The 23787-nt window shown below is 54.2% G+C and overlaps 7 protein-coding genes across 8 annotated transcripts; 1 reads left to right on the forward strand and 6 right to left on the reverse strand.

Annotated features, from left to right (window-relative positions):
• Positions 1-102: 102 nt before the first annotated feature.
• On the forward strand, positions 103-1125 carry IUM83_16890 (3-ketoacyl-CoA reductase; the record flags this gene model as incomplete). The annotated part of the gene is made up of 1 exon (XM_067941803.1): positions 103-1125. One exon carries the CDS (start codon positions 103-105, stop codon positions 1123-1125), a length of 1023 nt encoding a protein of 340 aa, XP_067794325.1.
• Positions 1126-1233: 108 nt separating this feature from the next.
• IUM83_16891 (putative rhamnogalacturonase) lies at positions 1234-2859 on the reverse strand (the record flags this gene model as incomplete). The annotated part of the gene is made up of 1 exon (XM_067941804.1): positions 1234-2859. The coding sequence occupies one exon, from the start codon at positions 2857-2859 to the stop codon at positions 1234-1236; it is 1626 nt and encodes a 541-aa protein (XP_067794326.1).
• A 1033-nt stretch (positions 2860-3892) lies between these two features.
• On the reverse strand, positions 3893-5831 carry IUM83_16892 (potassium/sodium efflux P-type ATPase, fungal-type; the record flags this gene model as incomplete). The annotated part of the gene is made up of 3 exons (XM_067941805.1): positions 3893-4713; positions 4785-5438; positions 5549-5831. The coding sequence occupies 3 exons, from the start codon at positions 5829-5831 to the stop codon at positions 3893-3895; spliced, it is 1758 nt and encodes a 585-aa protein (XP_067794337.1).
• A 2519-nt stretch (positions 5832-8350) lies between these two features.
• Positions 8351-9804, reverse strand: IUM83_16893 (Potassium/sodium efflux P-type ATPase, fungal-type; the record flags this gene model as incomplete). The annotated part of the gene is made up of 2 exons (XM_067941806.1): positions 8351-8354; positions 9134-9804. The coding sequence occupies 2 exons, from the start codon at positions 9802-9804 to the stop codon at positions 8351-8353; spliced, it is 675 nt and encodes a 224-aa protein (XP_067794307.1).
• A 3747-nt stretch (positions 9805-13551) lies between these two features.
• IUM83_16894 (potassium/sodium efflux P-type ATPase, fungal-type) lies at positions 13552-17169 on the reverse strand (the record flags this gene model as incomplete). 2 transcript variants are annotated; one of them, XM_067941808.1, is made up of 2 exons in its annotated part: positions 13552-16809; positions 16870-17169. In XM_067941808.1, 2 exons carry the CDS (start codon positions 17167-17169, stop codon positions 13552-13554), a joined length of 3558 nt encoding a protein of 1185 aa, XP_067794366.1. The 2 variants fall into 2 exon arrangements, with proteins under 2 accessions (XP_067794366.1, XP_067794365.1); XM_067941807.1 differs by having other exon boundaries at positions 13552-17169.
• A 1137-nt stretch (positions 17170-18306) lies between these two features.
• Positions 18307-21902, reverse strand: IUM83_16895 (Mutatorlike Transposase; the record flags this gene model as incomplete). Its single annotated transcript, XM_067941809.1, has 2 exons — positions 18307-18320; positions 19955-21902. The coding sequence occupies 2 exons, from the start codon at positions 21900-21902 to the stop codon at positions 18307-18309; spliced, it is 1962 nt and encodes a 653-aa protein (XP_067794306.1).
• A 566-nt stretch (positions 21903-22468) lies between these two features.
• On the reverse strand, positions 22469-22987 carry IUM83_16896 (putative secreted RxLR effector protein; the record flags this gene model as incomplete). The annotated part of the gene is made up of 1 exon (XM_067941810.1): positions 22469-22987. One exon carries the CDS (start codon positions 22985-22987, stop codon positions 22469-22471), a length of 519 nt encoding a protein of 172 aa, XP_067794379.1.
• Positions 22988-23787: the final 800 nt, after the last annotated feature.

Here is a 23787-nt window from a genome sequence, read left to right on the forward strand (position 1 = left end):
AACCAACGGAACGCGCGTGTTCAAATCCCAAGGTTACGATCAAGGCACGCTCGAGACTCTCGAGGTTACCACTGCGTAACTATCCTGCCTGCTCACGTGTCCATGGTGCCGGAGGAACCGATCTACAGCAAGCTACAGCCGGCGTTGGGCGTCGCCGTTCTGCTCGTAACGCTGCATTTTGTGCCATTGGAGGTGGTGGGATATCTGCTACGAGTTCTGGTGTCGGTATATCTGGTTTTGTCGTGTCTCGACGTGGCATTGACGCGTTATCACCGATGGAGCTTCGTGGCTTCCGAGCCCAAGCCTCAGACGAAACATGTCGCTCTCGTCACGGGGGCGTCGTCCGGACTGGGCAAGGAGATGGCGTACCAGTTGGCTGAAAAGGGTCACTCGTTGCTACTGACTGCTAGGAGCGAATCCGTGCTGGAACGCATGCAAACGGAGATCGAACAGGTCCACAGAGGGGTGAAGGTGGCGTTCTGCGCCTGTGACTTGGTGTCCGAGGCAGGGATTCAAGCACTCGTGGAGTTTGCTGCCAAGAACGGATTTGCGGTTGACATCCTCGTGAATTGCGCGGGTTTCTCCATCACCAAGGACTTCGTCATGCTCTCGTCGACGCAGGTTACGCAGATCATGGCTCTCGATATGGCGGCGGTGGCGCAACTTACGCACGCGTTCGTGCCTCAAATGGTGGAGCGTGGGGTTGGAAGAGTGCTCAATATGGGGTCCATGGCTGGATCGATCGTGTCGCCGTCGGCTGCGCTGTACAGCAGCGCCAAGGCGTTCGTCATCAACTTCAGCCAGGGACTTGACTACGAGCTGCGAGGCACGGGGGTCACCGTCACATGCTTCTGTCCTGGACCGGTGCACACGAATTTCGGCAGCACTGCGGACTGCGACAACGCCATCTACATGAATATCCCCGGGACTGCGTGTTCACCCAAGGGCTGCGCTGCACTCGCGTTGCAAGCTATGTTTCGAGGCCAGACTTTGGCTTATGACACGTGGTTTGCGTACATTTCGTCGATCCTCGGAGCTTGCGTGTCCCCGAGGCGTCTTCTGGCGGCGATCTGTGCCGTGGGCATGAACGCACCGAGCCAGATAGGTCGAATGCTACGCTGCTAAGGGGTGAAGAGGCTTCTGTATTGAACGGTACACAACAATTTGATTGAAAACTTTCAACATGAAATCTATCCGCTCACAGTCTAATAGCTGTAGAGATAAGAGTCAAGCTTAGCTCAGCTCCAGGGCGTCGAAGACGACGGACGCCGACAGGTACTTCTGAGCCGGATCGGGAGAGCCGCTGGCAATCGAGAGCGTGATGGTGTTGGAGCCCGCCACAAGAGCGGACGACGGGATCGCGTACTCGTACAGCTTGTAGATGCCCATCGTCACACCGCGGGTGATACCGCGCTTCTTCACAGCCACGGATTCCGGAGTCGCGGTCTGGAAGTCGTTCACCTTGACGCTGGTGCGAGCATTGAGCTGGGCCAGCGTGATACCGATCTTCAGCGTCCTGCTCTCGCCAGCCTGGGCATCCGTCAGGTCAAAAGTGACCTTGATGTCGTCGTTGGCAGCACGGAACTGAGCCATGGGGAACTTGCTGTTGTCGTCCGATCCGGCCGCGAAAGTGATCGGGCCCCACGCAGCCAAGCGCGAGTCGCTCGGGTGCATCTTGTGGATCTTGTCGGCGTTCAGGAAGTCGTCGGGCGTGCCATCCCACTCGCCAATGAGCCAAATGGGCTTGGTGTTCAGCTCGTACGTGACTTCGAAAGTCTCCGAGGCGGACGCACCCTCAGCGACCGTAACACTGGTCGTGCCGACAGCTAACTGCTTCTTGTACACAATGGCCTTGTAGGTGCCGGGCTTCATCTTCGGCGAGGTGAAGGTCTTGGTGCCAGCGGGCACCTTGACCCAGTACTGGGCGTCAGCGTTGGAGAAGCCCACGACGACTTCCGAGTCACCCAAGACATCGTTGGCGTCGGTGATGGTGCCTGCGACCTCGCCACGCTTGGCGTCCGGGACGAAGCCCGTGAGATCCTGGTCCTGGAAGAAGCTGAAGTCCAGGGTCGACGGGTCGGGGGCGGCTCCGCTCGTGAGCGCAAGCGCGTAGGGTCCGTGGAAACCGTAGCGGTAGTCCTCGATACGCGTGTGCTCCGAGTTCATGTAGAACGAGAGCTCGTTCGAGACGTCAAGCTTGTTGTTGATGTCACGGAAGAAGGGGCCGCCGCTGGACGTCTCGTAGCCCTGGTCCGAGATCACAAGGTAGACACCGGCAGCAGTGCTGTTGACGCCGTGGACGGCGTCCTCGATGAATGGCACACCCGAGTAGTATTTGGAACGGGTGATACCCTCACTGTTCTGAACGACATCGGTAGCCTCAATTGCAGTCATGCCGGCCTCGATCGTGGCCTCAAGGATGCCCTGATTCATCACCGTCTTGTCCAGACGAGCGAGGAACCGCAGCTCCTCAAGCACCAGGTCGTTCGTGTGGTACGTGCCCATGTAGACGACGTTCTCGTTGGGACGGAAGAAGTAGGACTGCTCGATGCCGGTCTTCTTGCAGTTCACGTTGATGGTCTTCTTGTCGTCGCTGAGGGACTTAATCGTGGACGTCACCTGGCCCAGACCCGAGTTCACGTGCGTTCCCATGGACTTGTACTGCAGCTCCTGGCCGTTGTAGTTGATGGAGACGATATCGCAGGACGCCTGCCTCATGGCAATCGTCAAGCCGGCGCCGGTGTTGATGATGTACTTGTCGCCGCTGGTCGTGTAGCCGAATTCCGCGTCAGCAGCGGAGGCCGTGGCCAAGCTGGACGCTACCGCCAGGGAGGCAACAAGAAGGCGGCACGACAGCATTGCTTCGGTTGTGCTGGTACAATGTACGCTGGACTTGACTCGTGCAAGGCAGATAACTGAATGTACTCTCCCTGTGGTCGAACAGTGCTGTCGGATGTCTGAGGACATCTGCTGCACGCTCCACACGGTGTTCGTGAACGGATCGTCCGAACAGTGCGAATTTTGCCTATTTAGCTGTTGCGTTGCGCTCCTGGACTATCATATTTTTCCTGTGCAACATCAGGGCCAATGTGCTTGCGGCTCCGGCGGACGACGCGGAGTAAACTCTGGGCGGGTTTGTATGGTAATGATGTCTCTAAGGTGTACTTAGTATAATAACAATATCTTGATAATTCTAGGCTGACGTTTGGACACAAAATCAACTTCGTCCAAAAACCAACTGGAAGATGCTAAAAAAACAATACTGTACTCTCTCTGTAAATGTACAGTACTGTAGTAAGATCGAAAAACCAAATTTTACTTTAGCCAAATCGAGTTAAATACTCTTCCAGCTGTTTGAGCACGAGCACTGTATATAATACTGTATGCACGGCATTTATTTTAAATAAAATACATGAATCATACAAATAGTGCGACTGTGCGTCGAAGAAGCACGACCGAACAATTTCACTTCAAAAAAAATTTGCGAGACACCAAACGGCTGGTACTCAAGAAGCATAACGTCGCGTGATTGCCACAAGTTCACGTGCATGATCTTTTTGTGATTTGTTTCAACAAATCCAGGCTCCAGCTGCTGAAGTTCAGCAATGACGGCCACCCCAAGCTGCTCCACAAGAACACGCTTCATTGAAAATGGCATGGCACGCTCATGGCCAAGGGAGCTTTCAGGTTTCTCCTCCAAGCAAGACCCCGTTCAAGCGTTTGATTTCCATAAATTCATCAAGTTCATAAATTCATTAACGTAAAGCCCGGTTCGCTCGTGAAATAATACGGTATCACTACGTACTCGATGTGTATCCTGCAGTTGCCTTGACCCTCATCAATCACCAAGATGCAACACATACCTCGGCACTGCACCGAAACTTGGTCATTCTTACTCACGCTTCAGACCGCCGGCTTCGAGCCGCTCGACGTGATGGCGAACGTGGCGGATTTCAAGCAGAATTTCCTCGAAACCAGCCTTCATGTGGTCCCACCAAGCTTGAGCGCGGTCGTGTCGTCGAATGATAGCCTTGAGCACCTCACCCCAGAACGCACTGTTGAACGCGACGGCGCCCACCACGAGCCACTGATACCACGGGATGTACTCGAATCCGAAAATGTCGTCCATGATGACAGGGACGTTGGTCACAAGAACGGTAAGAATCAACGACATGCAGGCCGCCAGCTGCATGTATCCGTTCGACAGCATCCGCACGAAGACGTTCTCGGTGAAATGCCGCACCGTGTAGGCTCGCAGCACCTCCGTGAAAGCTAGTCCCAGGAAAACCATGGTCTGGGCGCGCCCCAAGCCTGCCGGGACGCAGTCGTAGTCGCCCCCTTCGCAGTAAACAGTCGAATTCTCAAACGAGCTCATGCCGGCCACCTCGTCGCCGAAGATGTACGTGCCGTCGGAATACTGCGCAGCGCAGTTGCCAAACGTCCTCCACCCGTCGCTCACGCCTTCCCAGCGACGGCAAGTCACGTCCGTGTAGTCCGTTCCGTCGGCACCACCGCCGGCCTTGTAGATGTCGTCCGTCAGCAGCTCCCCAAAGTTCCAGTACAGTCCCAGCAAGAAAGTGGTTGTGGCACCTGCAAGCAGCAGGAAGGCATTGCAGAGCACAAGCAACCAAAGACGACCTTGGATCAGTGAGGAGTGCTTGTGGCGCGGTTTCTCGTTCATGATCTGCGGGTCTCCCTTTTCCAGGCTCAGCGCTACGGCAGGCATACCGTCTGTGAACAAGTTGAGAAGCAGGATGTGGAGCGCCTCCAGGGTAGAGGGAAACCTCCAGCCACCGACAAGAAGATCAGCACGATCTCGCCGATGTTCGTAGACAGCAAGAACATGACGAACTTCTGGATGTTGGCGTAGATGACTCGACCCTTTTCCACTGCTGACACGATACTGCAGAAGTTGTCATCGGTCAGGATCATGTCGGACGCGCCCTTGGCGACCTCCGTACCGGAAATGCCCATAGCTACACCGATGTCCGACTCCTTTAGCGCAGGCGCGTCGTTCACGCCGTCACCAGTCATAGCAGCGATCAGACCTTGACGTTGAAGCGACTTCACGATCTCGATCTTGTCTTCGGGCTTGGCACGGGCGAACACCAGGGTGCGCGAGGTGATCTCATCGATGTCGGCCGGTGGGAGATACACGTCGCCTTGCGGGCGGAGCTGAGTGCAGTCTGTAGCTTGAGCTTCCGGGTCGGCGCCAACTTGGAGCAGATCAATGTTCTTGGCGATAGCGACGGCAGTAGCGAGATAGTCGCCCGTGATCATGACGGTGCGGATGGAAGCAGCTCGGGCAGTGGCAATAGCATCACGGACACCGTCACGCTCCGGGTCAATCGATGCCACAAGCCCGAGGAAGATAAGCGGCTTCGACAATGCTGCAAACTTCTCGTCAGCGTCGTCGCAGTCCTTAGCGTAGGGCAGTTCTGACAGCGGATGAATAGCCACAGCGAGAACACGCAGTGCTTGCGACGACAACGCATCCACAGCCGCGGAGATCTCATCACGCTGGTGGTGTTGAGGGGCTCAAACGTACCATCTCTCCGGCAGTACTGCGTGCAGTTGCGCAGAATGTAGTTGGGAGCACCCTTGACGTTGGCCACGAGCTTCGGTGGCGTGTCTCCTGGAAGTGACAGCGTGTCAAACATGGCGACGTTGTTCACGACGGGAAGAGCGTTGACAGTGATCATCATCTTGCGAGAGGAGCTGAACGGCACTTCCACAAGGCGTGGGTAGTCGCTAAGTAAGTTGTCTTCCCAAATACCCGCTTTGGCGGCTGCTACGATCAGCGGGGCCTCGGACGAGTTGCCGAACGGCATCCAACGAGATGTCTCGCCATCCTCCCCCTGCACCCGCTTCAGCTGCGTGCTGCCTAATATCTCGCCAGTCTTCCTGTAGTCGAAAAATGCGAGTCAAAGCGGAAGAGCTATTGAAAAGTGCGAGTCAAGCTACGTGTATCAGATGTCTGAAAGTGTCCTTGCAGCCGCACGGGCGTGTGATTGGCGCTCACGCGTCGAAATCAACGCATGCATCCAAGCTGCCGCACAGCGAGGGTGGGGGACGCAATGAGGACCCACCAATCACAGCACATCAGCTGTTGGCACCAGGCATGATTGAAATGTACTCTACGCACCCATAAACGAGAGTATTATTATCAGCTACTGTATAGGTTGTCTGCAGAGTTGGCGAACACCCATTTTCCGCTATTGGAACGCTTTTGAGTGCAAATAGCTGGCACCAGCTGTCAAGGATTTCGCCCAAAGGAGGCCGCATTTTCATTCTCGAGCGATGCGGTCGCATGACAGATAACTGTGCGATGCTGTGCGACCGTATGGGTCCGGTTGAGATTGGACCTTGGAGCCTAAGGGACTTATTATAATAGGAGTTCTCTGAATATCATGATAATTCTAGGCTGACGTTTGGACACAAAATCAACTTCGTCCAAAAACCAACTGGAAGATGCTAAAAAAAACAATACTGTACTCTCTCTGTAAATGTACAGTACTGTAGTAAGATCGAAAAATCAAATTTTACTTTAGCCAAATCGAGTTAAATACTCTTCCAGCTGTTTGAGCACGAGCACTGTATATAATACTGTATGCATGGCATTTATTAATACATGAATCATACAAATAGTGCGACTGTGCGTCGAAGAAGCACGACCGAACAATTTCACTTCAAAAAAAATTTGCGAGACACGAAACGGCTGGTACTCAAGAAGCATAACGTCGCGTGATTGCCACAAGTTCACGTGCATGATCTTTTTTTGTGATTTGTTTCAACAAATCCAGGCTCCAGCTGCTGAAGTTCAGCAGTGACGGCCACCCTGCTGCTGCGCAAGAAAACACTTCATTGAAAATGGCATCGCACGCTCATGGCCAGGGAGCTTTCAGGTTTCTCCTCCAACAATGACCCCCATGACTCTCAAAGTTAGGCAGTGTGTGAAGAGAAAGTGCAAAATGCCTTATCCTATTTTTTTTGTTGCAAAATGTCAAATTCCGGATGTGCCTGAATCCACCCCAGCTCGCAGTTTATTCATTCCACCATTCGGCGCTCTACACCTCCTAGCACGAAAGGGGAAGACAAAAGGACCAAGACGAGGGTCTAAGAAGGGTGCTCGTGGAGACCAACAGACCGCATCACAGGCTAAAGTCACCGCCGCAAATCAGTATGTTAACACTGCCCTTCCGGGCTATCGAGACTGCTACGCATTACTTCTTCGAGTGTGACCCCGCCCAGGGATTATGGCGGAAGATATGGGAGCCATGGGCCCCAGGTTTTCGATGTTCCCTGGGGCGGAGGTTGTTGACCTTCCCGTCCGACCGCCATGTCCATGACGAATGGCGTCATCGTCGTGAGGTTCTTCTCATTTTATGGCGCATCTACACAGCCATTGTGTTCCACGCGCTATGGCGTCTCCGGAACGATATCTATTTCCACGGTGTGCGTGCGATCAGCCCAAACATTTCCCGTTTGTTCAGCAACACTACCTGCACCTCTATCGCCGATCAACCGTTCAATCTTGATAGTGATGAGATCAGGACAGTTTTGCTCCACCTGGGGTTCCCTGAACCAATTGGTGACGACGTTGAACTCGTAATTACGCGTGTGTGGATACCTTAGCCTTAGGTTTGATTTTTTGTTTTCACTTAGCCAGCACTACGACAAGTCTACCTCCCAGTTAATCAACTTCATTCTTCTTCTTAACACTGCCCTTTTGCAAACTAAAACCACCCCTCTGGAGCAGCGACAAAATGGATCCCCAAATACAAGGCTGAACCTGGTCTTCAACCTTTGGTTCTAGTATTGATGGAGAAATTACCGAGGCAAGGTGCAAATTCTGCCAAGCGTTTGGCCGTGAAATTGCACCAGCTGAAGACGTTGCACTTCATCGTTTGGGCCCGCCGTACCGCTGGTTCCAGCGTGAGCAGAAGCACGTCCTGCCTGCGATACATGTAACAATTGGAGTGTCCATGCATTTCGCTTTAGTAGACATGCTGCAGCTAATAACTACAGTAGTAGATAGTATTCTATTGCCTACGTCCTCCTCGCCCGCATATGCTGCGAGAGGTAGATACCGCTCTGCTGCGTCGTGTTGTACGTGAACTCGGCCACGCGGCCCAGCTCCACCACGCGAGCGAGCAGGTCGTTCTGATGAGCTGCCTGGTAGCTGTAGCTACTGTATGCGCTGGATGACGTGAAGGTTGAGCCGGTAGACGCTACTTTTTTTAGGGAGTTCAGCGTCTTTAAGCAAGTCAAGAACCCGCAGAGAACAGCTCTAACCAACTATGCAATGGAAGGCCAACTCCAGTCGCTGCAGTACTTCAGTTTGCCCGATCTAGCTAAACGCGTCGCTAGGAACGCACGTAGCGAAGACAATTCACTTATGTATACCACCTGCATGCCTACAGTTTTTTTTTTATTTGAGCTGTTTGCATCGAACTACTAATCAGCCTTTTCCAGAATGCCTATTTGAGGTCAAATTAGGCAGGTAGGAATTTCTGCCTAATTTTGAGAGGCCTGATGACCCCGTTCAAACGTTTACTTCCCATGGCTTGAGTTCATAAATTCATTAACGTAAAGCCCGGTTCGCTCGTGAAATAATACGGTACCACTACGCACTCGATGTGTATCCTGCAGTTGCCTTGACCCTCATCAATCACCAAGATGCAACACATACCTCGGCACTGCACCGAAACTTGGTCATTCTTACTCACGCTTCAGACCGCCGGCTTCGAGCCGCTCGACGTGATGGCGAACGTGGCGGATTTCAAGCAGAATTTCCTCGAAACCAGCCTTCATGTGGTCCCACCGAGCTTGAGCGCGGTCGTGTCGTCGAATGATAGCCTTGAGCACCTCACCCCAGAACGCACTGTTGAACGCGACGGCGCCCACCACGAGCCACTGATACCACGGGATGTACTCGAATCCGAAAATGTCGTCCATGATGACAGGGACGTTGGTCACAAGAACGGTAAGAATCAACGACATGCAGGCCGCCAGCTGCATGTATCCGTTCGACAGCATCCGCACGAAGACGTTCTCGGTGAAATGCCGCACCGTGTAGGCTCGCAGCACCTCCGTGAAAGCTAGTCCCAGGAAAACCATGGTCTGGGCGCGCCCCAAGCCTGCCGGGACGCAGTCGTAGTCGCCCCCTTCGCAGTAAACAGTCGAATTCTCAAACGAGCTCATGCCGGCCACCTCGTCGCCGAAGATGTACGTGCCGTCGGAATACTGCGCAGCGCAGTTGCCAAACGTCCTCCACCCGTCGCTCACGCCTTCCCAGCGACGGCAAGTCACGTCCGTGTAGTCCGTTCCGTCGGCACCACCGCCGGCCTTGTAGATGTCGTCCGTCAGCAGCTCCCCAAAGTTCCAGTACAGTCCCAGCAAGAAAGTGGTTGTGGCACCTGCAAGCAGCAGGAAGGCATTGCAGAGCACAAGCAACCAAAGACGACCTTGGATCAGTGAGGAGTGCTTGTGGCGCGGTTTCTCGTTCATGATCTGCGGGTCTCCCTTTTCCAGGCTCAGCGCTACGGCAGGCATACCGTCTGTGAACAAGTTGAGAAGCAGGATGTGGAGCGCCTCCAGGGGTAGAGGGAAACCTCCAGCCACCGACAAGAAGATCAGCACGATCTCGCCGATGTTCGTAGACAGCAAGAACATGACGAACTTCTGGATGTTGGCGTAGATGACTCGACCCTTTTCCACTGCTGACACGATACTGCAGAAGTTGTCATCGGTCAGGATCATGTCGGACGCGCCCTTGGCGACCTCCGTACCGGAAATGCCCATAGCTACACCGATGTCCGACTCCTTTAGCGCAGGCGCGTCGTTCACGCCGTCACCAGTCATAGCAGCGATCAGACCTTGACGTTGAAGCGACTTCACGATCTCGATCTTGTCTTCGGGCTTGGCACGGGCGAACACCAGGGTGCGCGAGGTGATCTCATCGATGTCGGCCGGTGGGAGATACACGTCGCCTTGCGGGCGGAGCTGAGTGCAGTCTGTAGCTTGAGCTTCCGGGTCGGCGCCAACTTGGAGCAGATCAATGTTCTTGGCGATAGCGACGGCAGTAGCGAGATAGTCGCCCGTGATCATGACGGTGCGGATGGAAGCAGCTCGGGCAGTGGCAATAGCATCACGGACACCGTCACGCTCCGGGTCAATCGATGCCACAAGCCCGAGGAAGATAAGCGGCTTCGACAATGCTGCAAACTTCTCGTCAGCGTCGTCGCAGTCCTTAGCGTAGGGCAGTTCTGACAGCGGATGAATAGCCACAGCGAGAACACGCAGTGCTTGCGACGACAACGCATCCACAGCCGCGGAGATCTCATCACGCTGGGTGGTGTTGAGGGGCTCAAACGTACCATCTCTCCGGCAGTACTGCGTGCAGTTGCGCAGAATGTAGTTGGGAGCACCCTTGACGTTGGCCACGAGCTTCGGTGGCGTGTCTCCTGGAAGTGACAGCGTGTCAAACATGGCGACGTTGTTCACGACGGGAAGAGCGTTGACAGTGATCATCATCTTGCGAGAGGAGCTGAACGGCACTTCCACAAGGCGTGGGTAGTCGCTAAGTAAGTTGTCTTCCCAAATACCCGCTTTGGCGGCTGCTACGATCAGCGGGGCCTCGGACGAGTTGCCGAACGGCATCCAACGAGATGTCTCGCCATCCTCCCCCTGCACCCGCTTCAGCTGCGTGCTGCCTAATATCTCGCCAGTCTTCCTGTAGTCGAAAAATGCGAGTCAAAGCGGAAGAGCTATTGAAAAGTGCGAGTCAAGCTACGTGTATCAGATGTCTGAAAGTGTCCTTGCAGCCGCACGGGCGTGTGATTGGCGCTCACGCGTCGAAATCAACGCATGCATCCAAGCTGCCGCACAGCGAGGGTGGGGGACGCAATGAGGACCCACCAATCACAGCACATCAGCTGTTGGCACCAGGCATGATTGAAATGTACTCTACGCACCCATAAACGAGAGTATTATTATCAGCTACTGTATAGGTTGTCTGCAGAGTTGGCGAACACCCATTTTCCGCTATTGGAACGCTTTTGAGTGCAAATAGCTGGCACCAGCTGTCAAGGATTTCGCCCAAAGGAGGCCGCATTTTCATTCTCGAGCGATGCGGTCGCATGACAGATAACTGTGCGATGCTGTGCGACCGTATGGGTCCGGTTGAGATTGGACCTTGGAGCCTAAGGGACTTATTATAATAGGAGTTCTCTGAATATCATGATAATTCTAGGCTGACGTTTGGACACAAAATCAACTTCGTCCAAAAACCAACTGGAAGATGCTAAAAAAACAATACTGTACTCTCTCTGTAAATGTACAGTACTGTAGTAAGATCGAAAAATCAAATTTTACTTTAGCCAAATCGAGTTAAATACTCTTCCAGCTGTTTGAGCACGAGCACTGTATATAATACTGTATGCATGGCATTTATTAATACATGAATCATACAAATAGTGCGACTGTGCGTCGAAGAAGCACGACCGAACAATTTCACTTCAAAAAAAATTTGCGAGACACGAAACGGCTGGTACTCAAGAAGCATAACGTCGCGTGATTGCCACAAGTTCACGTGCATGATCTTTTTTTGTGATTTGTTTCAACAAATCCAGGCTCCAGCTGCTGAAGTTCAGCAGTGACGGCCACCCCAAGCTGCTGCGCAAGAAAACACTTCATTGAAAATGGCATCGCACGCTCATGGCCAGGGAGCTTTCAGGTTTCTCCTCCAACAATGACCCCCATGACTCTCAAAGTTAGGCAGTGTGTGAAGAGAAAGTGCAAAATGCCTTATCCTATTTTTTTGCAAAATGTCAAATTCCGGATATGCCTGAATCCACCCCAGCTCGCAGTTTATTCATTCCACCATTCGGCGCTCTACACCTCCTAGCACGAAAGGGGAAGACAAAAGGATCAAGACGAGGGTCTAAGAAGGGTGCTCGTGGAGACCAACAGACCGCATCACAGGCTAAAGTCACCGCCGCAAATCAGTATGTTAACACTGCCCTTCCGGGCTATCGAGACTGCTACGCATTACTTCTTCGAGTGTGACCCCGCCCAGGGATTATGGCGGAAGATATGGGAGCCATGGGCCCCAGGTTTTCGATGTTCCCTGGGGCGGAGGTTGTTGACCTTCCCGTCCGACCGCCATGTCCATGACGAATGGCGTCATCGTCGTGAGGTTCTTCTCATTTTATGGCGCATCTACACAGCCATTGTGTTCCACGCGCTATGGCGTCTCCGGAACGATATCTATTTCCACGGTGTGCGTGCGATCAGCCCAAACATTTCCCGTTTGTTCAGCAACACTACCTGCACCTCTATCGCCGATCAACCGTTCAATCTTGATAGTGATGAGATCAGGACAGTTTTGCTCCACCTGGGGTTCCCTGAACCAATTGGTGACGACGTTGAACTCGTAATTACGCGTGTGTGGATACCTTAGCCTTAGGTTTGATTTTTTGTTTTCACTTAGCCAGCACTACGACAAGTCTACCTCCCAGTTAATCAACTTCATTCTTCTTCTTAACACTGCCCTTTTGCAAACTAAAACCACCCCTCTGGAGCAGCGACAAAAATGGATCCCCAAATACAAGGCTGAACCTGGTCTTCAACCTTTGGTTCTAGTATTGATGGAGAAATTACCGAGGCAAGGTGCAAATTCTGCCAAGCGTTTGGCCGTGAAATTGCACCAGCTGAAGACGTTGCACTTCATCGTTTGGGCCCGCCGTACCGCTGGTTCCAGCGTGAGCAGAAGCACGTCCTGCCTGCGATACATGTAACAATTGGAGTGTCCATGCATTTCGCTTTAGTAGACATGCTGCAGCTAATAACTACAGTAGTAGATAGTATTCTATTGCCTACGTCCTCCTCGCCCGCATATGCTGCGAGAGGTAGATACCGCTCTGCTGCGTCGTGTTGTACGTGAACTCGGCCACGCGGCCCAGCTCCACCACGCGAGCGAGCAGGTCGTTCTGATGAGCTGCCTGGTAGCTGTAGCTACTGTATGCGCTGGATGACGTGAAGGTTGAGCCGGTAGACGCTACTTTTTTTAGGGAGTTCAGCGTCTTTAAGCAAGTCAAGAACCCGCAGAGAACAGCTCTAACCAACTATGCAATGGAAGGCCAACTCCAGTCGCTGCAGTACTTCAGTTTGCCCGATCTAGCTGAACGCGTCGCTAGGAACGCACGTAGCGAAGACAATTCACTTATGTATACCACCTGCATGCCTACAGTTTTTTTTTTTATTTGAGCTGTTTGTATCGAACTACTAATCAGCCTTTTCCAGAATGCCTATTTGAGGTCAAATTAGGCAGGTAGGAATTTCTGCCTAATTTTGAGAGGCCTGATGACCCCATTCAAACGTTTACTTACCATGGATTAAGTTCATAAATTCATTAACGTAAAGCCCGGTTCGCTCGTGAAATAATACGGTACCACTACGTACTCGATGTGTATCCTGCAGTTGCCTTGACCCTCATCAATCACCAAGATGCAACACATACCTCGGCACTGCACCGAAACTTGGTCATTCTTACTCACGCTTCAGACCGCCGGCTTCGAGCCGCTCGACGTGATGGCGAACGTGGCGGATTTCAAGCAGAATTTCCTCGAAACCAGCCTTCATGTGGTCCCACCGAGCTTGAGCGCGGTCGTGTCGTCGAATGATAGCCTTGAGCACCTCACCCCAGAACGCACTGTTGAACGCGACGGCGCCCACCACGAGCCACTGATACCACGGGATGTACTCGAATCCGAAAATGTCGTCCATGATGACAGGGACGTTGGTCACAAGAACGGTAAGAATCAACGACATGCAGGCCGCCAGCTGCATGTATCCGTTCGACAGCATCCGCACGAAGACGTTCTCGGTGAAATGCCGCACCGTGTAGGCTCGCAGCACCTCCGTGAAAGCTAGTCCCAGGAAAACCATGGTCTGGGCGCGCCCCAAGCCTGCCGGGACGCAGTCGTAGTCGCCCCCTTCGCAGTAAACAGTCGAATTCTCAAACGAGCTCATGCCGGCCACCTCGTCGCCGAAGATGTACGTGCCGTCGGAATACTGCGCAGCGCAGTTGCCAAACGTCCTCCACCCGTCGCTCACGCCTTCCCAGCGACGGCAAGTCACGTCCGTGTAGTCCGTTCCGTCGGCACCACCGCCGGCCTTGTAGATGTCGTCCGTCAGCAGCTCCCCAAAGTTCCAGTACAGTCCCAGCAAGAAAGTGGTTGTGGCACCTGCAAGCAGCAGGAAGGCATTGCAGAGCACAAGCAACCAAAGACGACCTTGGATCAGTGAGGAGTGCTTGTGGCGCGGTTTCTCGTTCATGATCTGCGGGTCTCCCTTTTCCAGGCTCAGCGCTACGGCAGGCATACCGTCTGTGAACAAGTTGAGAAGCAGGATGTGGAGCGCCTCCAGGGGTAGAGGGAAACCTCCAGCCACCGACAAGAAGATCAGCACGATCTCGCCGATGTTCGTAGACAGCAAGAACATGACGAACTTCTGGATGTTGGCGTAGATGACTCGACCCTTTTCCACTGCTGACACGATACTGCAGAAGTTGTCATCGGTCAGGATCATGTCGGACGCGCCCTTGGCGACCTCCGTACCGGAAATGCCCATAGCTACACCGATGTCCGACTCCTTTAGCGCAGGCGCGTCGTTCACGCCGTCACCAGTCATAGCAGCGATCAGACCTTGACGTTGAAGCGACTTCACGATCTCGATCTTGTCTTCGGGCTTGGCACGGGCGAACACCAGGGTGCGCGAGGTGATCTCATCGATGTCGGCCGGTGGGAGATACACGTCGCCTTGCGGGCGGAGCTGAGTGCAGTCTGTAGCTTGAGCTTCCGGGTCGGCGCCAACTTGGAGCAGATCAATGTTCTTGGCGATAGCGACGGCAGTAGCGAGATAGTCGCCCGTGATCATGACGGTGCGGATGGAAGCAGCTCGGGCAGTGGCAATAGCATCACGGACACCGTCACGCTCCGGGTCAATCGATGCCACAAGCCCGAGGAAGATAAGCGGCTTCGACAATGCTGCAAACTTCTCGTCAGCGTCGTCGCAGTCCTTAGCGTAGGGCAGTTCTGACAGCGGATGAATAGCCACAGCGAGAACACGCAGTGCTTGCGACGACAACGCATCCACAGCCGCGGAGATCTCATCACGCTGGGTGGTGTTGAGGGGCTCAAACGTACCATCTCTCCGGCAGTACTGCGTGCAGTTGCGCAGAATGTAGTTGGGAGCACCCTTGACGTTGGCCACGAGCTTCGGTGGCGTGTCTCCTGGAAGTGACAGCGTGTCAAACATGGCGACGTTGTTCACGACGGGAAGAGCGTTGACAGTGATCATCATCTTGCGAGAGGAGCTGAACGGCACTTCCACAAGGCGTGGGTAGTCGCTAAGTAAGTTGTCTTCCCAAATACCCGCTTTGGCGGCTGCTACGATCAGCGGGGCCTCGGACGAGTTGCCGAATGGCATCCAACGAGATGTCTCGCCATCCTCCCCTTCCACTTGCTTGAGCTGTGTATTGCTGCACAAAACGGATGCCATCAAAGTGGCGCGGAGCTGGACATTCTCCGCTTCAGGCTCAGCTTGGCTGACACCATCCACGGATAGGATCGATCCTTCCGGGTTGAAGCCCTTGCCAGTGATGGTGTACTCCTTGAAATCTCCCCAGAGCTTCACTGCTGTCATCTTGCCTTCAGTCAGCGTGCCGGTCTTGTCAGTACAAATAACCGATGCAGCACCGAGCGTCTCGACAGCAGCAAGTTTGCGCACGAGTACGTTCTTCTTGATCATCTCCGCAGTGCCCGAGGACAAACAGATCGTCACCACCATGGGGAGTCCTTCGGGCACCGCACTCACCGCAACAGATACTGCGGCCATGATCATCGTAAGGTACACCGGTCTGTCCGGATGCTTAGGGTCTTTCTCGCCTCGGATCATGCCGACGATAAACACAAGCAGAGCCACACCCAGAGCGATGACTCCCATGAGGTATCCGGTATGGTGCAAGCTTCGCTGCAGTGGCGTGGGCTTGGGGCGGTGCTTGGCGATGCAGTCTCCAATGGGGTTGCGGATCCACTTCTTCTCGTCAGCGTCGTCGGGCTCACCGCTCTTGGCCTTCAGCAGCGCCGCAATGGACCCCACACGCGTGTTCATGCCAGTCTCAACCACAATTCCACGTGCGTTGCCCGCCGTGATCGTGGTGGACGAGAACACCATGTTGTTGGCCGTGAGCTTGGCCGGTTTGCCTGCCCCAGCACCGTACACTGGCGCGTTGTACTTCTTGGGGACGTCCTCGGACTCGCCCGTGAGCAGCATCTCGTTGCACTTGAGGTCGACGCTGGTGAACAACCGGATGTCAGCGGGCACGACGTCGCCCGTAACGAGGATGACGATGTCTCCTGGTACTAGCTGCTTGCTGTCCACCACCTGCTGCATGCCGTCACGAATAACAAGCGACTGCGGACTCGACATGCTGGCCAGCGCCTCCAGCGCGTTGCTGGCCGAGTGTTCCTGGTAGGTGGCGACGGCGGCATTGAGTGTGACAATGGCGAGGATGGCGATGCCCTCGACCCACTCCTGCAGGGCCAGCGAGGCCAACGCCGCGACCAGCAGCATGGCGATGATGAGATTGTAGAACTGCAGCAGGAACAGCACGATGACTGGTGTGCGCGCCTCCTCCTCGAGCGCGTTGAGGCCGTAGCGCAGGACTCGGCGCTCGACGTCCATGCCGTTGAGTCCGCGCTCGAGGTTGGTGTTGAGCATCTTGGAGATGAGCTCGGTGGAGCGCTGGTGCCAGGCCTTCTCGTCCGTCTCGTTGAGCGTGGCAAACGACTCGCGTGTGGGCACGGGGTTGGCAGCCAGCAGCAGCTCGCCGTCGCTCAAGAAGCGCGAGCGGTGGTCGGGCTGCGGCGTGCTGGGGCCGACCTTGGCCGTGTGGTGGTGGTTGTTGGTGGCCATCTTGGCGCTAGCGTTGTACAGGTCGGCGGCCGAGAAGGAGCGCGCGCCCGCCGACACGTCGACAACGTGGTGTGCTGGCAGCTCGAAGGAGCGCGAGGCCGCGCGCGGCGTCTCCAGGCTGGCGTAGTGAGGCTCGCTGTCGCACAGCGAGCGCGAGGGCAAGGACGCCCCGCTCTCGTAGCCCGACATGGATGTGTTGAAGTGTGTTGTAGCTCGATCGATAGAGTGGACCCCGGTGTTGAAGTGGGGTGCGGCCGGCGATGCCAAATTGGAAGTGAGGCCTCGTGGTCGTGGTCAACATCAAGGACCGGCGTTTACTGTGTAGCACAAGTCGCGGGGATGGAGGGATGATGGATGTGCACTTCGATGCACTTCAACGCGCAGCCTGCGAAGCGCACGTGCGAGGTAACGAGATGGGCACCGGATCCCATTGGTTAATCTCCCTTTCAGGCATCTGATTCGAGTTTTTCGCTGGACGAGACCTTCACTCACGCCGTGTTTGTGGCGCAGATTAATTTGCCAGTCGCTCGACGGAGACCAACGCGTTGGACGGAGAAAGTTTGCTGTCGTGCCGCATGCGTTTGCTGGGCATTGATCAACTGCAGCGGCAACGGCGAAGGCGTGCTGGATACCAGAAGTACAGTGTGTTCTCGAAGGCTGGCGTGCAAATCTCGAAGAAAGGCTGTGCAACACTGCCCCCCATATCGAAGGAGGTCCGTGTCGATAGTGGCTTCTCGCGGGGGGATTCACGCCTCGTACAAGAATGTAGCGCTGTTCTCCGCCGTCGACGAGGAAGAGCTGCAGGGTCCCTCAGGGACCTAACGCTTCCTGCCAAGGAGCGTTGGGGGTTCATGCTGACAGCGCATGGAGCTCCGACGGCAGCAGCGACACCGCCGTCGTGAAAAAGCTGCGGCGGTCTCGCTCTGATGATCGATATCTCGTGCCGAGCGTATGTGCTCGATACGGTGTCGCACAGTGCAGTGCTGTTGTCACACGCTCATACAGGTGCTGCGACACACTGACGAGCACTTCACTACGAGCTAAATGCATGGTGCCCGCTCTCCATGTATCTGGTCGCCAAGGCTTTACAGCACAAAGGTCATGGTGATCGACGTGGCCTGTAAATGCAACACGAGTAAGCTCCACCACGTGTGACTAGCAGGCCAAGTGCATGTTGAAACGGTCCGAATCTCATCGGCACTCGGTTCCTCTACATGACTCGAACGCTAGGATTTGTTTCGGCTGTGGGTGTGATGCGCCTCGCGTGTGCGCGTACATGTATCCTGGAGAGGTGCAGCCGCCCAAGATATTGGCTCGTGGTTGCACTTAGGCGGCCGTAGCTGAGTCAAATTGACACAGAGCCGTCAGGGCTAATCGGTGCTGTTGACTCCCGTGCAAGATTACCCCTTCTATGAATATGCGAAGCTCGTCGACGCCCTCACCGCCGCTCCGGCTTGCACCGTGATTCCTTCTAAATGGTTCGCCCAGGACACTGTGCACGACAGTACGCGGCCACGCTAAAGCGCGTTTCGAAGCGCACGCTCGACTCGAAAAGAACCGGCAGGCCGGAACAACGTGCTTCAGCTTCCGATGGATTAAAAAGCTTCGTCGCAGAGGTCAACTTGAAGCGGTTCATCGTTTGCTATGCCAAACTCATGACGATTCACGCGTCAGACCGTGCACGTTGAAGCTCTATAATAGAGCTCGATCTCTCCTTTCTGCAAATCTTAATGCCGGATGTTAGCCAAACTGCAACGAGGGTTTCATTGAAAACCGCTTCGAGTCGAAGTTCGACATTCGTCACTGCCTCCTTCGACCAGATAACCAGGCGAGAACCATTGTTGAACATGCTTTGCGCTTTAAATTACCGGGGTGAATCGAAGACGGATTGGCCACCAACACGCTCAGGCCAACTTGACAGTACTGTACATGTATACTCATTCTTGCCCATAAAATTGTTACCCTTGAGGCCGCAGTGAATAATCCCACGATCACGAAGGTAGCCAAGTCCCCAAGCCGCGTACCACAAGCTGCACAAAACATTTTTATGATCCATCCCCATTACAAAAGACGCCAGCGTGCCATCGGTTGCTCGCCCACATACCAAAAACGGCCTTCCTTCGTGGCAGGCCCCACACCACCTGATCGTGATCGAAAAGCACAAACCCAGTTCTTGTCGAAATTGGTCTCGGTTTTCACGGTTTACTTGGCCAGTCAGCACTTGCTTAATCATTACATCGGCGCCAGGCCACGACCTCGATACGCTTGATACGATGGAATGAATCGTCGTGGGAGCTCGGCAAAACTGGCACTAGCCATCCTGTTTCGTACAGCATCAACCAACTTGACGAGTGAACGCGATTCCTGCTTATAGTTTCCCAGCCTCTTCACAAGATCCCATCCAAAATCAATGAGCTCCATATTCCCGTATCGTAGTGCTGCCGCAAGGGAATCGCCCGGTCGCATCGCCCGTTTGCACCAGCCCACCATGTGAGCAATGCCACCTTCTCTGGTCTGGGGCGAGTGGATCCACAGCATCACACCATGCAACGAAGGGGATACGCGCGATCGAAGCGCTCCTCATGCCACAGGAACATCGAGGTCGAGTCCACAAACTGGGTGTGGAAGTCGTGTGTAACAGGACAGTTCAAATTTGAGATCGCCACAACAGGCTTCCAGGAAAGGCTTCTCGAACACCTCGAATGGAGAGAATCGACATTGACATTGCTATGAATTCCTCTCGTACATCATGTATCGTCAGAAGCATCGGATGGTCAGATGCTTTGTTGATCTACAACGGGCGGTACGAATGAACAACTGCGAGAATTATGCCCCGGACCGCGACATTTCTTGCACAGCCGAACACGTTGGGGGGCTGCGTCTGGCAATGGCACGGAGTCCGGTTGCGCTGCTACCACTTGTAGATTTTCGGTGATCTGTGGCTCTGTCCCAATAAGCTCAACTACAGTGTCACCTTCAGGGGCTGGCCTTTTAGTTCCGCAATGAGGTGCCGTGTTGAGGTCGAAATCATTCTCGATCTCATTCTCGTTCTCATCAGCACCTGTTGCCTTACGACGGGAGATCGGCGTTGCCATAGGTGGAGCGCATGCAGGGTCCTCAGTCAGCGATGGGCCAAGAGGAAGCTCGACTGCTTTTCCTCTGAAAGCTAGCACGTAGTTGTCCACGAGATAGCCCGGGGCAAACCGATCAATGACCGTGTCCATTTTCTCACAGAACAGCAGGACGGCTATGAGATGGCGGCATGGTATGGCATACTGGTCGATGAAGGCGCACGAGCAGGTGTTGGTCTGCAGATCCACACGGCGCCGATGACTGGGGTCTTTGTTGATCTGCGTCACAAATGCAACCGTATCCGAGGCTTGACTGACCTTGTACTCGCCGATCCGTTTACACTCTGCGTCATATAGATCTTGAGCTCCTTGAGTCACTCGTCGGTTCTGCTGTTTCCATTTCGCCGCCAGGGTGCTGCGCTCAAAGGCGTCCTGCATAAAGGAACTCATCACGGCTTCCAGAAATGCAAATGGCAGCATGTCTCGGTACCGGTCAAGACCCTGGGGATTGGAAGCTGTCAGTTCGGTGCCAGCCGCGCGCGAAGACTTTGAATTTGAGCTGGGAGCTATTGCTGCAGCAGCTAAACTAGCTGCGTTGCTCGCAAGATTGCCGCTTCCCTCGACCTCAACCCCGTTACCTCCAGAAGCCGCTTGTTGCTCTTGCTCCCAAGTCTCGTAGAACGTCCGACTTCGCCAACCGTAAAACGCCACCTTCCCGATATTCCCCGCAACCACCCAGCGTTCAATAGGGAACTGTCTGAGGTACGTCTCGACTCCAGGTCCGCACGTCGTGCCGATCCACTCGAGACGGTTGTTGTACTCCACTTCCGTCTCGGATCCTTGCAGCCCCCACACCAGTGCGTGGTGATGGCAGCTGAACGACCTCATCCGTGTCAAGTCATGCTCGATAATGTACCTCGTGCAGTATCTGAAAGTGAGTCCCAGCTCGCTCTCCAGACTCAGCAACTCCGCGTCGATACCACACAGCACGGGGCAATACCTCAAGCTCACGCCGCTCTCCTCCACGCACCGGAAGAACCACCGGTAATTATCACTAGTCGGTGCGTCGCAACACGCTGCAGCGATAGTCACATTGCGCATGTTGCCATCTTTCCCGAGCAGGAACAGGTGCACCCCCTGGTAAGTCGCCTCACTATTGCAACAAGGGCGCACGTCAAGGCCGTAGATCTGCTGGTTGAACGTGGTCGAGTGCGTGAACACACTGCAGCTCACGAAAGCTCGGGAGAACGCGCCGGGCACTTTGCTCTGCGGGCCGCCGACCTCGTAGCGCGTGAAGGAGCCCGGGTTGAGCTCGGCGAAGCTGCGCAGCAGCGACGGGATCTTGCGGTAGGACGAGTCCACTTGCGTGAGGTGTTCTCTCTTCATTATCTGCTTGGCACGGTAGATCGTGCGTAGGTTCGTTCTACCTTTGAGCTGCTGCAGCAGTTGCGCCGCCGTGCCGTTGGGCGCAGCCGCCAGCGCCTGCTGGAAGCTGGCGCTCTCCACCAATTGGCGCTGCGTGGGCTTGGCCGTGGACGTGCACTCCGCCGAGTGCGACAGGTCGGCGCTGGACACGTACCACGTGTGGTCCGTCTTGGAGTTGTGCAGGTAGAGCTGCACGAAGAACGGGCACGGCTCGGCGGACGCGCAGACCATCTTGCGGTGCTTGCCCCCGCGGCGCGCCACCTTCACCTGCTTGTTGTGGTACAGCGCGTAGTCCTGCACGGCGTAGAACGCGCTCTTGCTGTCCTTGAAGCGCATGCCGCGCGGCAGCGTGGGCGCGGGCGCCGTCGCGGGGAACAGCGAGGGCGCATCCGAGGTGTCCGCGGAGGAACCGGTAGACTCGGCCATCGTGGCTCACCCGATTCCGATTTGGTCAGAAGGAGAATGTGTGGACGAAAAGATGACTTGGGTTCAGTATGGCGAGGAGGCACAGTTTGTCCAAAATGTTGCACGAAGGTGCGCGTTCAAGTAATGAGCGTCTGCATTACTATGCCTACCGTTATCGGATAGTTGATCCTACATCCGCTGCAGGTTTTGGCGTGCCTTGTACTTGGATATGCGGGTATCGAACAATTGTTCCGTTGATTTTTTTTTTCACGCGAAGCCAATCTATATGTGGTTTAAACACCAGGGTATTTACTTGTCAGCAACCCCTTGATAAGTACTGTAGACTGCATGCATCTATGGAGTAACCCCCATACTTTCCGCTGCATTGTTTCGTCCGAGATCGTGGCCAACTGCAACACAGCACGCAATCCAACCATTCGTGCAGTGGCCGAGGGCTTCTCCACAGCCGCAGCGTGAATTTCGAATGAAAGTTCTTGGCCACAACTTTGGGCAAGCAACAGTACCCTCTAACTTTATCGTGTGTTCACTCCTCAATGTTTTAACACCATTACAATGATAAAACTGCCCTAGTGCGCGATGTTCAAGGTAGCCATCTTCTGTTCGTTTGCGTAAAACGCGGCATACCTGTTGGCTAACTTCTCTCCGAGCATTCCATATTCGTCAAAAAGCGCAGCCTTGGCCTTGGCCGGATCCAACTTTTTGGTGTAGTAAAATTGCGTAAAGAGCGAGTATTCGTAGAACGGCTCCAACTCCTTTTGCACGAACGCATTCAGTCTCTTGAGCTTCCCGCTCTTCCCGCTCTGCTCGATCGCATCTGCTGCTTTCTTCGCGATTTTAGCAGTACTCGACGCCCTCTGTTGTGCGTAGTACGCTTGGATGACTGCTGCTCCTGCTCTCTCTTCACGACCCGTGTTGACAGCATCGGCATCGGCGAAATTATAGTTGGTCCGTAGAAGCCTTCTGGGGTTGGCCTCGCGTTCAGCAAGCCAGCGAGATAAGACTTGATCACCTCGTATATTGTTTGTCGGGACCGAGTTGGCGTCTGTGGTGTCGAGAAGTGCAGCGACGCTCAGCAACAGCAGCATCCAACAATACGAATGCATTGCAGAATCTCACGAGGTGTGAAGGCTTCAGTGTTAGCTGTCAGGCTCCTCTTACGCACTGAAAGTCAACAGTAGAAATTACTGTACTACGTCTAACGTTGCCTTACGAATGCATGTTTTGTGACCGATAAACGTCCCGCAATCATCCCACAATCAAATCACGAATAATGTCGTCAAAGTTGTGCACTTTGGGATTGCTACCATTGCTTGATGGAATACCGGTAGTTTCTGCTTTTTGACAAACTAGGCCACCGTAATGGACCTGCAGAAAGCTGGAGCGCGCATACCAATTGACGCAGCTATAATTGCGCGACAATTGCAGTACTAAAGTGAACGCTTCAATATCTGAATGTTTGTCACCACGGTACGACGAAAAAAATCACCTGGCATTGCGTTTAGATCCGATAGATCGTGATCAGGAATAATCCACACGAAGGTCGTACGAACCGATACCGTAGATCGACGGCTAACTGCACCATGCCAGTTTAGATCATACTCAAAGTAATTAGAAGTGCGCGAGCCAACTCACCTTCTAGCTGATCAAGTTCTGGCTGATAAAACGAACGCGCTTGAACCCTCACTGCACATATCACGGAATTGCATGATCTTAATTGCACCAATCTGCTGACCGGCTTCATTTCTTGAGGTCTTTTTAACTGAGCTTTCGGAGGTGTGCTTGCTGTGCTGCAGCGACTTATCTAAGTAAAACGATTGGCCAGATCCCCAGTTTCCGCAAACAATATCGACCAAATCGTGAATTATTTTGGGGCTCGATCTGATAA

Source organism: Phytophthora cinnamomi (assembly GCF_018691715.1).
Source record: "Phytophthora cinnamomi strain GKB4 chromosome Unknown Contig25, whole genome shotgun sequence".
Taxonomy (NCBI): domain Eukaryota; phylum Oomycota; class Peronosporomycetes; order Peronosporales; family Peronosporaceae; genus Phytophthora; species Phytophthora cinnamomi.